The 17,250-nt window shown below is 38.8% G+C and overlaps 1 protein-coding gene across 1 annotated transcript; it reads right to left on the reverse strand.

The window, feature by feature from the left end:
- Nucleotides 1-15,499: 15,499 nt before the first annotated feature.
- LOC128101833 (olfactory receptor 8K3-like) lies at nt 15,500-16,441 on the reverse strand. Its single transcript, XM_052725237.1, has one exon. It carries the CDS (start codon nt 16,439-16,441, stop codon nt 15,500-15,502), a length of 942 nt encoding a protein of 313 aa, XP_052581197.1.
- Between the last annotated feature and the right edge of the window lie 809 nt (nt 16,442-17,250).

Genomic DNA, 17,250 nt, shown 5'->3' on the forward strand with positions numbered 1-17,250 from the left:
ATCATAGCAATACTTCAGTCCCTGGTATCAACTTCTGTCTTAGTTTTTCATTGCTATGAAGAGACATCATGACCATTGCAATTCTTATAAAGGAAACATTTAACTGAGAGGGCTCACTTACAGTTTCAGAGGTTCATTCCATTATCATCACCATGGTGTGCAGACAGATACAGTGTTGCAGTTGAGACTGTTACATCTTGTAGGCAACAGGAAATCAACTGACACACTGGTTGGTATCCTGAGTATATGGAACCTCAAAGCTCACCCCACAGTGACACACTTCCTCGAACAAGACTATACCCACTTCAAAAAGGCCACACTTCCTAATAGTGCCACTCCATATGAGATTATCAGATTATGGGATTATAGGATTATGAGGGCCAATTACATTCAGTCTACCACAGTCATGTAGAATATATCCCTTCCAACTATTTTTAAATATGAATTATATGTTTTACTTTAGTGACAAGTAAGTGAATTTCCAAATGCCTTTTAAATATTTTTTCCTTTATGATAATTTTCTGTGCCTTTTAGTTTTTATTGTCAACTTCACAGACAGATATAGAGTTTTCTCAGAAAAAGAAATCCCAATGAAGAATGATCTACAAAATTTTGGCCTGGGCACATTTCTATGGAAGATTATATTGATTGTTAATTGAGTCAGTTTATTGTGAGTAGCACCATTCCCTAGGCAGGAAGCCCTGAACTGTATAAGAAAGAAGATTGGATATATGGTAGATTATATTTAGGTTTTAGAGAATTCTCCATACCTATTTCCAGGATGGCTGCAGCAATTTACAATTCCACCAATAGTGAATGAAGTTTCTCTTTTTCTATATATCTACCTTATGACACAGCTATGCCACCTCTTAATACATTCCCAAAGGACTTGACATTTTCCCCAACATATACTTGCTCATCCATCTTTATTGCAGGTCTATTCACAATAGTTAGAACTATTCAGCTGTTAGTAAAAATGAAATCTGCAGGTAAACGGATGAAAATAAAAAAATATTATATTGAATGAGGCAACCCAGAACCCAAAAGACAAATGCTTCATGCTCTCTCATATCCATGGTTCCCAGCTCCAGATCTTCATTTGTGAGTATATATTCTATAGTAATCACAGAAACACTGAAAGTATAGGAGGACCAATAGGAGGTGCATAGGTGAATAACAGGATACAAGTGATAGGAAGGAGGAAATGGGGAAAGGGGGAAGGGGCATAAATCTGGTTAGGGGAGAGAGAGAGCAACACAGGGGGAGGGTGCGGGGAGGGAAAGTGGACAGATAAATAGCACTAAGAATGTCTGAAAAAGCCTTTAAAACATTATTTTATTTTTATGTAAAATTACATAACACATGCACATAGACATGAATATATCTATGCATATGTACATATATATTAAATAAATATATACCAACTTTATTAAATACATAACTTAAATAAAGCAATACTACTTGAGGACCATCTAACTTAATCCTAGCACCAGGCATGAGAAACATCTATTTGAGCTGTTGATCAGGAAATTCTAAGAGACTTCCCAAATAATATAAGCTATTGCTATACTGTCCTTCGTTTCCAGAGGCCGAACATTAAGTCCTTATTCCTGAAGAAAGACACTATGTACTTGGGACACAGGACTGTAAATATTTGAGCTGCATCTGACTGGAAAGGTTGGTCCTGATATCTAACTTTCATAATATCTGAAGATGCAATGCAAGCTCCCAAAGTGGAGAAGCAGTCACTATTCCTACCCAGCTAGGATGCCTATGAAACCACAGGGACCAGCCCAACAAACTGTCTCTACAGGTGCAATAGTGTGGGGCGTTTACCCAACCACCCCCACAGTTCCCCAGAGTTTTCTTGAGTGGGAGCAGCAGGAAATATTAGATAGAAGGATTTATTTTGGAGAATCTTGCAGAGATAAACAGATAGAAAATAAAGGATAGCCTCGAGAGGGCCTGGAACCTATTCCAACGGGCCCCGACTGTCTCTGCCCCAGGGTTTTTATAGAGACACCAGGGGGTGGAGCAAAAGACCTCCTCCCCCAGCACAGCCAAGTGCAGACCATCCTAGACACCTGCACTCAGGCCCGTGGTCCTAATCATCCTCTATGCGGACCTGCTGGGTAAAGCCACGAGGAACCCGAGAACGGGCTCCCACAGGTCCCCCTTTCTTAATATATAAAAAATAACTATTAATGGCTTATAGCAATCTCCAAGCTGTTACACCTCCCAGTATGGAGTAGAGGATGATAAAGATGGCATTTCTCTTTTGAATTAGGTCCAAGGTGACTACCAGCAGTCTTAGCTGCCTCAAGCCCTTTCTAAGCCAAAAACTCTTAAGACGACTACAAACTTAAAGAATCCCTTAGCTTCATCATTACCATTAACAGGTTAACATAAATATTGCTATACATAGTCACAATTCTCTCAGTCTTCCAACACAAAGCAAACTCTTAAGAGAACCATTTGAATTAGCATATATGGTGCTATATATAGTTAACAATTTTCTCCGTCTTACAACTTTAACTCTTAATCATTTGAATTTTCTTGCTAACAGAACATAGGAAAAACTTCGATGTATTCACATCAAACTTAAATATTTCCTTAACTCCACAAAACCAGGGTGCATCAATATCAATAGGGTAAACAATTTCTGCAAACATAATTCAACCTCATAACTCCTCCTTTTCTTTATAATTTTTTAAACAAAATCTCAAACCTAGTTAGAAGAACCCAAACTCATACAATTCCTACAAACCCATATTGAAAAGCAATCATCTCAATCTAACCATTAACACTTTGAAAACTTAGCAAAACATCCAAAAGCAGTTTCTTAATAAAACTCTTTACACTTTAAAAGTAGTCTCTTAATATACCCCATTTGCATTTCTTACTAACAAAACATGACATTAATCCACTCAAAAATATTTTTTAAATTAAATAGACTAAGGAATATTAACTCTCCTTTTATAATTTTTTAAGCAACACCTCAAGCCTAGTTTTAAAACCCAAACTTCTGTTTAAACAGCTCCATTTGTAACACAAAACCAGTTCCATAAGTAATTCCATTTTTACATAGACAGTTCCACAAAACAATTCATGAATCACCAATTAATAAAGCATATATGCATACACAAAACTGCATCTTGATTCTAGGTAGAAATAATTTTCTTCATTTAAACAGTTCCATTTTTAAACCAATTCCAGAAAACAGTTCCTAGGTCATTACTATAAATAAACTCAAAATTGTCCCATTGTAATGAAATCTCTACTGTTCATTTCATTTCTTAAGTCCCAAAATTCAAATGATAAATTCTGGTCCGAGCCTTCCAAATATGAAGAAATCCATAACCAAAATCTTTTTGTAATTTTATCTCATTTTAAGTTCAAAAAGTTCAAACAAAAAATAAATTCTAGTATCAGGCTTTCACTTCCAAATATGAAGAGACGTTTTTCAACCAAAACTTTTTGCAGTTAACAATTTTTGTTCAAACAAGCATCTCTGAACTTATTCTCAAGTCAGAGACCTTTTTAGGTACAGTAGTATTCTAAACCGCACCGTTTTTGATGTTAGCTCAGGTTTTTCTGTGTTGCGTCGATTTTCCTCAGATCTCAGCTGCGGATGCCTTGTGCTGGTTCTGGCGTCCGTCCGCCATTCTTAGATTCTTAGCGGCTTCTGGAGCTTTTGAAACCATTCAGACTGCCTACTTTGCAGTCTGCTGGGACACTAACCTTTTGTGTCTCTGTGTCTCGGGTTCTTTCACCATATACATTAAGAATAGACTCACTCAACATTTTTTGCTTGCAAAGCATTTAGACTCACATTCAACATTTACATTGTACAAACTCACATATAACGTATTAACATCTACTTATTTATACTCCTTAAGGAAACTATAGAACTACTTTAGCAAATATATTTCTTATTACTTCTTATATACTTCTTATCTTATTTCTTATTTAAACTTTCATTTACAACTAGTATCTTTACTTCTTTTTTTTTTTTTGAATTTTTTTTTTTAATTTATTTTAATTTATTTTGCAATACAATTCAGTTCTACATATCGGTCACGGATTCCCTTGTTCTCCCCCCTCCCGTCCCCCTCACCTTCCCCCCAACGCCCCCCCCCCCATTCCCATCTCCTCCAGGGCAAAGCCTTCCCCACAGACTGAGGTCAACCTGGTAGACTCAGTCCAGGTAGGTCTAGTCCCCTCCTCCCAGGCCGAGCCAAACAATCCTGCATAGGCCCCAGGTTTCAAACAGCCAACTCATGCAATGAGCACAAGATCTGGTCCCACTGCCTGGATGCCTCCCAAACAGATCAAGCCAATCAACTGTCTCACCCATTCGGGGGGCCTGATCCAGTGTGGACCCCTCAGCCATTGGTTCATAGTTCATGTGTTTCCATTCATTTGGCTATTTGTCCCTGTGCTTTATCCAACCTTGGTCTCAACAATTCTCGGTCATATAAACCCTCCTCATTCTCGTTAATTGGACTCCCAGAGATCCACCCAGGGCCTAGTCATGGATCTCTGCATCCAGATCCCTCAGTAGTTGGATGAGGTTTCTAGCACAACAATTAGGGTGTTTGGCCATCCCATCACCAGAGTAGGTCAGTTCGGGCTGTCTCTCGACCATTGCCAGCAGTCTGTTGTGTAGGTATCTTTGTGGATTTCTGTGGGCCTCTCTAGCACTTTGCTTCTTCCTGACAACAGAGAGGGAGAACAAGGAATAGGAGACCATGGTATCTTTACTTCTTACAAGCTTATTACTACATGTCTTAAGACTACCTTAGATATTTCTTGCAAGCTTATATTCTTAAAGGAACTCTATAGATCTATTTTATAAACTTATATAGGGCTACCATTAGCATATATTTAACTTAGCAAACACCTAAAGATTTCTCAACACAAATCTAACAAGAGAATTTTTACAAACTCACATATCTTATTTTCATCTTTTTGTATTTCTTACTCTTAATTATTATCACTATCTCTATTAGAAAGATTCTCTTAACTAGACAGGAAGTAAAGTACGTACATCATTTCTAAAGTTTAGAGTTTATAGTCAGCTTTGTTATAAAGCACTGAGATTTAGTGAGTGTTGTTGTTATAGAATTGTGATAGTTGTTACTAGGGGACTGTAACCTTCCCAGGATGACGCCACACTCCAAAGTCGCCAGTTCTCTCAGCCTTTCCGAACTGGCAGAGATGCACTGTCAGCGGTAAACGGTTTTTAACTAGAGGCTGTCCCTTCACCCAAATTCGTAATAGCTCCCCTAAGTCCTTCAATTCAGACAAACGTTTCTATTACAGCAGTACTTTTGGTTTGTTCTACGGAAAAACTTCACTTCACACTGAGGGTGAAATTACCATATTTAGCTGCTGTAAAGCTCTTCGCCAAATACTGCACAGCTATTAGGTGATACAAAGCATTTTTCCAAAGGAGCTAGTAAAGCCAAAAGCGGCACAGCTATGAACTCTGTTTCCTCACTGTTTGCATTAACCAGTGACAAAACCTCAGAAATACTAATCGAGCCACTTTCATTCTGGTTCCTTTATAGGAACATCATTGGAGCTGACCCTTCCTTAGTTCCACGCTCCTTACCAGACGCTCCGGTAACAACCGAGCTTCATTCTCCTCTTGTGAAAAAACACAAACATGTCCTCGACCCCATATTAAAACAGGATCAGGACCCCTCCATAATCCCGAGCAGGGATCTTTCTATTTTGCATTACCCTCAGCTAAAGGACCAGGAAGATTGGAGTGAGCTCTAATATGGCCCACAAAGCATTATCAGTCCATAATAATATCAGTCCCATATCAGTCCCTTATATCATTTTCCTTATATCATTTCCCCTCAGTCATTTCTCATAGTTCTTTTCGGGTCTGAGAGTCAACTGGTTCTCTTTTTACCAGACTTGCTTACAAATTCTTCTCCGGGAGGTTTGAACAAAGTTTTTTGATTTTGCAACAGGAGATTTGAACAAGCATTTTACATTTTCAATTATGGCACATTGGGAGGGTTCTGGTCTCTCCTTAGCTGGCTTTAACAGGTGTCTCTCCTTCATTTGACACTGGCCCCCAAATCAGAACTGCACCTGCCTTGTTAGCCGGCATTGAGGCTGGCATTTCTGATAGCAACTTTCCTCAGGGCTTGTGTTTGTCTTAGCCAGTCAGTGAAAAACATTCACGACAGAGTTTTTCCATAGCTCCTTTGGAGAGATTTTCTCCCACGGATCTATTCTCATTTTGCTTGTTCCTTCCCCCCCAGATGCAGAGCTTCAGCTATCTGTTTGTGGCTCTGTTCCTCTGCTATCTGCCTTTGGAGGTAGGGGCTTTTTTCTCTCCCCAAATCTGCCTTAAATTCTAGCAGCTTTTTCAGGTCATATTTTTCTGAGGTGGATTATGTTCCTTCTGTTTCTTCAGAGTCTTTCTCCCAGACAGTTCCCAGTTTGGTCTCAATTTATCCCGCTACCCCAGAAACAGTTTCCAACACTACAGTGGCAGCTTTCCCTGCTACTGAAGGTAGGGGCTTTTTGTCCGTTTCTGTTTTCGGGGTCTGTGTGGTTTACGTACAGACTGAAAATCTAACAAGGGAGATTTTTGCCATTTCTAAACTCCCATTAGGGACAGGCGTTTTGCCTCATCAGGCCTTCACCTGGCCCAGTCCCCCAGTGGGTTGCATTTGCTTGTCTGGGTGTTCAAGGACAGAGCTTATGCCAGAGGCAATCACCCCTTAGGGCTATACTCCATCTCATGGGAGTCAGTTGAAACAAAGCTTTTCTCAAAGAGGTGCTTTCTCTGACTGAAAAGAAAGCTTTACTTCTGGATAGTTCTATTCTGCCCTGGCTGGGCTCTTTCCCCAGACAGCATTCTGACTCAGCAGCACAACTGCTTCAGGCACAGTTCAGCTTTACTGTTTTCCCAGAAAGGTCCTTACTCTGATAGAAAAGTTTTTTTCTCATTTCTTTTTGCAGCTGTGGACCTATAAACCCGGGACTTGTAGAAAAGTGGGAAAATGTGCCGTTCCCACCGGCTTTAGCTTTGTTTGTTCATTAGCAATCTTCCCCTGGGTCCTGCACCTTCCTGCCTCAGCTCTGTGCTCCAGGAAGTTTACCACTGCAGGAACCCTAGTGTCCCCGAAATGCATTCCAACTCAGAGACGCTGGCCAGTCACCTCTGGGTTTTTGGTCAGAAGCGAGGATACAATGCTAACAGTTTGCACTGCTTCAGGGGATCTTTGCTTAGGACAATTGGGAGCACTTTTTTATTCTGAAATGCTCACTTAGAAACAAAACCCCTTGATGCCTCAGCTGGGCATAACTGAAAAGCTTGGCTTTTTTGCTTTTCTCAGGTAAAGTTTCCGGCCCAGGTAAAGTTTCCGGCCCTTTTGGGCTCTCTGTAGCTCTTTACCCACACTCTCCCAAACGTTTCCCTCAGGGTACTCTGACCCACTGTCTTTTACCAGTTTGAAGAGACAGAGCTTAGAAGAGGTTTTTAGGAACTTGTCCCTGCCTCCTGCATTGCAGGGAGGATTTTTAAAGCTTGAAAGAGAACTTAGGTTTTGCTGTCTTAAGAGGTTTGTTGTTTTCTCTTTGAGCTAATCACAGGTGGTCCCCATACTAATATCTTCAGGTGATTCTAATTTTTGTCCTTCTGAGAGAGAAAGTTAAAGGCTTTAGTTTAAGTTTAAGAGAGCTTTTAGTTTGAGTAAGATTAAGGCTTTTTAGAGAGTTTTTCCCCCCAAATTTTCCAAGAAAAGCTTTTAGTTTAAGAGAAAGATTTTTTCCCCCAAGAGAAAGACCAACTTTTACCAAAATTTCCCAACTTTAAACTTTTTGGCTTTTTACACCCCCATTTTTGCCTCAGGGAGAAATCACTTTCTCCTGCTGCTTGGATTTAGCATTTCAGCTGTCCCCAGGTCAAAAGCTTCCATAGTAAACTTTTTCTTCCCCATAAGCTCAGAGAAGAGCTTTTTTACTACCTGTAAACCCCAAAGAAAGATTTTTTCCCCCAGTTTGCATTCATAGCCCCCAAAGATAGAAAATTGAAGAGTTTTTCTGTCTAGTTGCCTTATTTTTTCCTACACAATCTTGCACTTCTAAGTTTTTCCTACACTATATTACTACCCTATGCCTTATTTTTCACAGATAGAAATTGAGAAAGGGATAGAAGATAGAAAATTTTGACAGAAGAGAATTTCGCTGCAGCATCGGACATCCTTCCAGTCCGCTTTCCTTTTCTCTTGAGGATAAAACCCCTGCCTCTCAATAATATATATAAAATATATATTTTCCATAACACCGGCATGCCTATCCACTGGCAGGGCTGACTTAGCACTTTCGCCAAAAACTCTGTAATAAAACAATTATTTTCCTTTATCTTTAGTCCCTATTACTTTGTCTTTAGTCCCTGTTCATTTGTCTTTAGTCCCCGCCTTTTTTAGTCCCCCCTTTTTTCTTTAGTCACTATTTTTTTCTTTTTTCTTTAGTCCCTGTTCATGGCACCATTCTGTGGGGCGTTTACCCAACCACCCCCACAGTTCCCCAGAGTTTTCTTGAGTGCGAGCAGCAGGAAATATTAGATAGAAGGATTTATTTTGGAGAATCTTGCAGAGATAAACAGATAGAAAATAAAGAATAGCCTCGAGAGGGCCTGGAACCTATTCCAACGGGCCCCGACTGTCTCTGCCCCAGGGTTTTTATAGAGACGCCAGGGGGTGGAGCAAAAGACCTCCTCCACCAGCACAGCCAAGTGCAGACCATCCTAGACACCTGCACTCAGGCCCGTGGTCCTAATCATCCTCTATGCGGACCTGCTGGGTAAAGCCACAAGGAACCCGAGAACGGGCTCCCACACAATAGTAGCTCTCATATCTTGGCAGACTGAGGCTCCCTCAACAGAAAGGAAATCATTCCTAGTACTGTAAACCTAGTCAACTAATGAAGAAGGTAGAGGCTTATATAGAGGAATAGACAAACAAAAAATTGGAAGAATGCTATAAATAAACTAGAGGAAAGGACAAATAAAGTAGAAGAAAACAATAAAGCCCTGGAAGAAAACAATAAAGCCCTGAAAGAAAATCATGAAAAAGCAATGAAACAGATGAAGGAAACAGTCCAAGACCTGAAAAGGGAAATTGAAAAAAATGAAGAGGACACAAACAGAGGGAATGCTGGAAATAGAAAATCTGAGTAAACGAACGGGAACTTCAGATGCAAGTATAACCAACAGAATGCAAGAGATGGAAGAGAGGATCTCCGGCGTTGAAGATACGGTAGAAGAAATAGATTCATCAGTCAAAGAAAACACTAAAGCCAACAAAGACATGACCCAAAAGGTCCAAGAAATTTGGGACACCATGAAAAGACCAAACCTAGGAATAATAGGGATAGAAGAAGGAGAAGAATACCAACTCAAAGGCACAGAAAATATATTCAACAAGATCATAGAAGAAAACTTTCCCAACTTAAAGAAGGAAATGCCTATGAAAATACAAGAAGCCTACAGAACACCAAACAGATTAGACCCCCCAAAAAAGTCCCCTCGCCACATAATAATTAAACAACTAAACGTACAGAAAAAAGAAAGAATATTAAGAGTAGCAAAGGAAAAAGGCCAAGAGACTTATAAAGGCAAACCCATCAGAATAACACCCGATTTCTCAATGGAGACTTTGAAAGCTAGAAGGACCTAGACAGATGTAATGCAGACACTAAGAGACCATGGATGCCGGCCTAGACTAATATACTCAGCAAAACTTTCAATTGTCATAGACAGAGTGAACAAGACATTTCAAGACAAACCCATATTTAAACAATACTTATCCACAAACCCAGCCCTACACAAAGCACTAGAAGGAACATTCCAACCTAAGGAAGTCAGATACACCCTCAAAAACAAAGGCAATAGATAAAGCCACAGCAGTAAATCCCAAAGAAGAGAAGTACACACACACACTACCAACAAAAAATAACAGGAATGAACACTCACTGGTCATTAATATCCCTTAATATCAATAGACTTAATTCACCTATAAAAAGACATAGGCTTACAGAATGGATACGAAAGCAGGGCCCATCTTTCTGCTGCATACAAGAAACACATGTCAAATTCAAAGATAGACACTACCTAAGAATAAAAGGCTGGGAAAAGACTTTCCAATCAAATGGTCTTAAGAAGCAAGTGGGTGTAGCCATCCTAATATCCAGCAAAATAGACTTCAAACTAAAATCAATCAAAAGAGATCAAGAAGAGCATTACATACTCATCACAGGGAAGATCCACCAAGATGAAGTTTCAATTCTGAACATTTATGCCCCAAACACAAGGGCACCCAAATATGTAAAAGAAACATTACTAAAGCTTAAACCACATATAAAATCCCACACATTAATAGTGGGAGACGTCAACACCCCACTTTCACCACTGGACAGATCTCCCAAATTGAAACTTAACAGAGAAATAAAGGACTTAATTGATGTCATGACTCAAATGGACTTAATCAATATCTACAGAACATTCCATCCTAACAAAAGAAGAATATACCTTCTTCTCAGCACCCCATGGAACCTTCTCTAAAATTGACCACATACTTGGCCACAAAGCAAATCTCAACAGATACAAACCATTGGTAAAGCCTCCTGTGTTCTATTAGAGCACCATGGTTTAAAGTTAGATTTCAACAACAACAAAAACTACAGAAAACCTACAATCTTGTGGAAACTGAATAATGTTCAACTGAATCACCAATGGGTTAAGGAGGAAATAAAGAAAGAAATTAAAGACTTCCTGGAGATCAATGAAAATGAAGACCCCACATACCCAAACTTATGGGACACGATGAAAGCAGTGCTAAGAGGGAAATTCATAGCACTAAATGCCCACATAAATAAGTTGGAGAAATCTCACACTAGTGACTTAACAGCACACCTGAAAGCTCTAGAATAAGAAGAAGCAAAGTCTCCCAGGAAGAATAGACACCAGGAAATTATCAAAGTGAGAGCTGAAATCAATAAAATAGAAACAAAGTGACCAATACAAAAATTAATGCAACAAAGAGTTGGTTCCTTGCGAAAATCAACAAGATAGACAAGCCATTATCCAAACTAACCAAAAGACAGAAAGAGAGCATCCAAATTAACAAAATCAGAAATGAAAAGGGGGACATAACAACAGAAATTGAGGAAATCCAGAGAATCATCAGGTCGTACTTCAAAAACCTCAACGCCACAAAACTGGAACATCTAAAAGAAATGGATAATTTTCTGGATAGGTACCACATACCTAATTTAAATCAAGACAAGATAAACCAAATAGTCCAATAACCCCTAAGGAAATAGAAACAGTCATTAAAAGTCTCTCAACCAAGAAAAGCCCAGGACCAGATGGTTTCATTACAGAATTCTACCAGATCTTCAAAGAAGAGTTAATACCAATACTCTCTAAATTGTTCCACACAATAGAAACAGAAGGAACATTACCAAACTCCTTCCATTAGGCTACAATTACCCTGATTATTAAACCAAACAAGGATACAACAAAGAAAGAGAACTACAGACCGATCTCCCTCATGAATATTGATGCAAAAATACTCAATAAAAACTGGCAAACAGACTCCAAGAACACATCAAAACAATTATCCACCATGATCAAGTAGGATTCATTCCAGGGATGCAAGGGTGGTTCAACATACGAAAGTCTGTCAATGTAATACACCATATAAACAAACTCAAAGAATAAAACCACATGATTATCTCACTAGATGCAGAAAAGGCATTTGACAAAATCCAACACCCCTTCATGATAAAGGTCTTGGAGCGAACAGGAATACAGGGAACATACCTAAACATAATAAAGGCAATTTACAGCAAGCCAACAGCCAACATCAAATTCAATGGAGAGAAACTCAAAGCAATTCCACTAGAATCAGGAACGAGGCAAGGCTGTCTGCTCTCCCCATCCTTATTCAATATAGTACTTGAAGTTCTAGCCAGAGCAATAAGACAACATAAGGAGATTAAGGGGATACAAATTGGAAAGGAAGAAGTCAAGCTTTCCCTATTTGCAGATGACATGATAGTATACTTGAGTGACCCCAAAGATTCCACCAAGGAACTGATGCAACTTATAAACACCTTCAGCAACATAGCAGGATACAAGATCAACTCAAAAAAAATCAGTAGCCCTCCTACATACAATTGACAAACAGGCTGAGAAGGAAATCAGAGATTCATCACCCTTTACAATAGCCACAAATGATATAAAATACCTTGGGGTAACACTAACCAAGCAAGTGAAGGACCTATATGACAAGAACTTTAAGTCTCTGAAAAAAGAAATTGAAGATGTCAGAAAATGGAAAGATCTCCCATGCTCATGGATAGGCAGGACTAACATAGTAAAAATGGCAATCTTACCAAAAGCAATCTACAAATTCAATGCAATTCCCATCAAAATACCAACACAATTCTTCACAGAACTAGAAAGAATAATACTCAACTTCATATGGAAAAACAAAAAGCCCAGGATATCCAAAAGAATCCTGTACAATAATACAACCTCTGGAGGCATCACGTCCCTGACTTCAAGCGCTACTATAGAGCTACAGTAATAAAAACAGCTTGGTACTATCATAAAAACTGACATGTGGACAAATGATACCAAATTGAAGACTCTGACATTAATCCGCACACCTATGAACACATAATTTTTGACAAAGAAGCCAAAAGTGTACAATGGAAAAAAGAAACCATCTTCAACAAATGGTGCTGGCATAATTGGATATCAATGTGTAGAAGGCTACAAATAGATCCATATCTATCCCTGTGCACAAAACTTATGTCCAAGTGGATCAAAGACCTCAACATAAATCCAGCTACTCTGAACCTGCTAGAAGAGAAAGTAGGAAGTAGTCTTGAACGCATTGGCATAGTAGTTCACTTCTTAAATATAACACCAGTAGCTCAGACACTGAGAGAAACAATCAATCAAAGGGACCTCTTGAAACTGAGAAGCTTTTGTAGAGCAAAGGATACGGTCAACAAGACAAAGCGACAGCCTACAGAATGGGAAAAGGTCTTCACCAACCCCACATCTGACAGAGGACTGATATCCAGAATATATAAGGAACTCAAGAAATTAGACATCAAAATGCCCAACATTCCAATTAAGAAATGTGCTATTGAACTAAACAGAGAATTCTCAACAGAGGAAACTCAAATGGCTGAAAGACATTTAAGGAATTGCTCAACATCCCCAATTATCAGGGAAATGCAAATCAAAACAACTCTGAGATACCACCTTACACCTGTCAGAATTGTTAAGATCAAAAACACTGAAGATACCTTATGCTGGAGAGGATGTGGAGCTAGGGGAACTCTCTTCCACTGCTGGTGGGAATGCAAGCTTGCACAACCACTTTGGAAATCAATATGTTGCTTTCTTAGAAAATTGGGAATTATTATCCCCCAAGATCCAGCTATACCACTCTTGGGCATATACCCAAGGAATACTCAATCATACCACAAGAGCACTTGCTCAGCTATGTTCATATCAGTATTGTTTGTAATAGCCAGAACCTGGACACAACCTAGATGCCCTTCAACTGAAGAATGGATAAACAAAATGTGGTACATATACACAATCGAATACTACTCAGCAGAGAAAAACAATGGCATCCTGAGGTTTGCAGGCAAATGGATGGATCTAGAAAAAATCATCCTGAGTGAGGTAACCCAGCCTCAGAAAGACAAACATGGTATGTTCTCACTCATAGGAGGATACTAGATGTCGAACAAGGATGACTGGACTGCTACTCACAACACCAGGGATGCTACCCCAAGGAAAACAGGACCCCAAGAAAGACATGGGGATTGCCCAATGACAGAGAAATGGATGAGATCTACATGAACAGCCTGGATGCGTGTTGGGGTAATGAAGGGTGAGGGTCGAGGGAAAGAGAGCTTGGGGGAGCGGGAGATCCCAGCTGGATCAACAACAGAGAGGGATAACAAGGAATAGGAGATCATGGTAAATGAAGACCACATGAGAATAGGAAGAAGCAAAGTGCTAGAGAGGTCCACAGAAATCCACAAAGATACCCCCACAATAGACTACTGGCAATGGTCGAGAGACAGCCCAAACTGACCTACTATGGTGATAGGATGGCCAAATACCCTAATTGTTGCGCTAGAAACAGCATCCAATGACTGAGGGAACTGGATGCAGAGATCTATGGCTAGGCCCCTGGTGGAGCTCAGGGAGTACAATTGGTGAGAAAGAGGAGGGTTTATATGATCGAGAATTGTTGAGAACAAGGTTGGATAAAGCACAGGGACAAATAGCCAAATGAATGGAAACACATGAACTATGAACCAATGGCTGAGGGGCCCCCAACTGGATCAGGCCCTTGAAATGGGTAAGACAGTTGATTGGCTTGATCTGTCTGGGAGGCATCCAGGCAGTGGGACCAGGTCCTGTGCTCAGTGATGAGTTGGCTGTTTGAAACCTGGGGCTTATGCAGGGTCACTTGGCTCAGCCTGGGAGGACGGGACTGGACCTGTCTGGACTGAGTCTACCAGGTTGATCTCAATCCTCGGGGGAGTCTTTGCCCTGGAGGAGATGGGAATGGGGTGTGGGCTGGTGGAAAAGGGAGGGGGACGGGAGGCGGAGAGCAAGGGAATCCATGGTTGATATGTAGAATTAAATTATATTGTCAAATATAATAAAAACTTTAAAAAAATAATTTTTCAATGATCTTAATGACTGTTTAAATGAAAAACAAATGTGCCCCCATTAGGTATGTTATAAAGCTAAGATCACAAAATGTGTTTCAACAAACATTCTCATAATCCTTAAATAATTTATATTTTCATTCAAGATTTCTTAATTTTTCTGAATCACTATTGTATAAAAAAATGAAAAAAAAAACGACTCAAATTCTTCCTTTAGTGGACCACAAAAACCTAATGTTAGTTTTAAAAGTGTGATATTGGCAAATGTGTACAAACATATAATGACCAATAAACTGTGTGTTAAGTAATAATTTTTGTATTTTGAGAGTTCAAAAAGAGTGACCATTATACAAAACAGTTATTCAAAACACAAATGTAGATAAAGCCAAAACTGTAAAGATGGGAAATATCATTTACAAATAACATATAATATATTATCCCTCTATTATACCTATAGTTGTTCCTCAGTGAAACACATTATACAACTGTGGTTTCTACTTCTATGATATTGAGACCCTAAACATATTTTGTACTGTAGATACTTAATTATTATACTATAAAACAACACTTCTCAATGAATACAAAATCTTTTCATGAATATTTAGTGAAATATCTATGGCACATATAAATTTAAATCTTAACCGACAATCCCAATATTTAAGTATAGATTGAGCATTATGTGTTTTCTGTACCCTCTTAGAAATGGTTCACATTTGTCCCAGATACATAGGATTAATGTTGCATGAAACCTCTAAGAAAAGATATTGCAAATATTTCTCCAAGTCCTATGGAGGGCAGAGATTACATCCTTATTCCTCAAACTATAGATCAAGGGATTCAACATGGGGATAACCAGGGTGTAAAAGATTGAAGACACCTTATCAATGTCAGTGGAATTACTAGACTGAGGCTTCACATACATAAATATCAAAGTACCATAGAACACTGTCACCACTGTTAGATGGGACCCACAGGTGGAGAAAGCCTTGCGTCTGCCCTCTGCTGAGTTCATCCTTAGAACTGCTGTGAGGATAAGCATGTAGGACACTAGGATGACAAGGAGAGAGATGATTAAATCAAAAGCTGCAAAGATCATAACAATAAATGCTATTTCCTCTGCATGTGAACAGAGTAGAGACAGCAAGGGGATGCAGTCACAGTAGAAATGATTAATGACATTGTAGCCACAGAAGGATGAAGTGAAAATATTGACTGTGATGAGAAGAGACACAAATGTGCAATAGAGATAGGGCATTGCCATAAGAACCCAACATACCCTTTGTGACATGAGGACAGTATAAAGCAGAGGCTTACAGATGGCCACATAGCGGTCATAGGACATTGCTGATAGAATAAATAGCTCACTACCAATGAATACAAGAAAGAAAGCTAGTTGTGTGGCACAAAGTTTAAATGATATTGTGTTTTGATCTACAACAAAATTTTCCAACATTTTGGGTCCCACAGCAGTAGAATATCCAAGATCTGTAATAGCCAGGTGTCTGAGAAAGAAGTACATAGGTGTTTGCAGATGGTAGTCCACTGTGGTAAGAATAATGATTCCCAAATTGCCAACCATTGTGGTCATGTATATGACAAGGAACAGCCCAAATAATGGGGCCTGCAACTCAGAACTGTCAGTGATGCCCATTAAGATGAATTCAGTCATTACTGTGAGATTGTGTTCCTTCATTCTCCTGTATCAAAAAAACATATTTGTTAAAGAAAATATTATAGTAAATAATTAAAAAATACTTAGCATGCAAAACATTCATTATGCAACGCCGTTAAAATATGATAATTCTGTGTCTGTGTATCTGTATATATATGTGTGTGTGTGTGTGTGTGTGTGTGTGTGTGTGTGTGTGTGTGTGCAGTTTTGAAGATATACACTTTACAATTTTGTTAAGAAGACAGCCACAACTATATATTTATGAACATATAGATGAGTGCTTCTCAACAACACAGATCATTTTAACAGATAATAGTACTATATTTATATTGATATTTATATGACCTATTAGGAAGAAGGCTTCCACTGACATGTAATACCTAAAGGGTATATAAGATAGTGAATATCATACTGCATTCAAAAAATTCAATCTGAATTACCAATAATTATGTGTTTGAAAAATTGACATAGGTACATATAATAGATATATGGTCTATGATGTCTAGATGGGATAGATAAATAAAATAGACAAAAATTTATGACAATGTAAATAAGTTTACATAAAATAATATTTGAACATTAAAATTTTGTGTATAAAAATGGGCTTCATGCCAATTTAAAAGGGAAAATATTACAGTGTCCTATCTCTACACAAAATTACAGGCAACTAATGACCACTGAGGGAAATGAGTCCCTGCGTTGGTTGTCCAAACTAATGTAGTTATCTATGAAGCTACACACACACAAACAACAGCAAAAAAGACTCAACCGGTTTTATTTATGTATTTGGGAGTGTGTGTATATGTGTGTCTGTGTAAAAATATTAATAA

Source organism: Peromyscus californicus, unplaced genomic scaffold, assembly GCF_007827085.1.
Source record: "Peromyscus californicus insignis strain IS unplaced genomic scaffold, ASM782708v3 Scaffold_7__1_contigs__length_154581171, whole genome shotgun sequence".
Lineage (NCBI taxonomy): Eukaryota > Metazoa > Chordata > Mammalia > Rodentia > Cricetidae > Peromyscus > Peromyscus californicus.

Coding starts and splice junctions, on each gene's coding strand:
- LOC128101833 (XM_052725237.1), bottom strand. CDS start 16,441: ATGAAGGAACACAATCTCACAGTAATGACTGAATTCATCTTAATGGGC.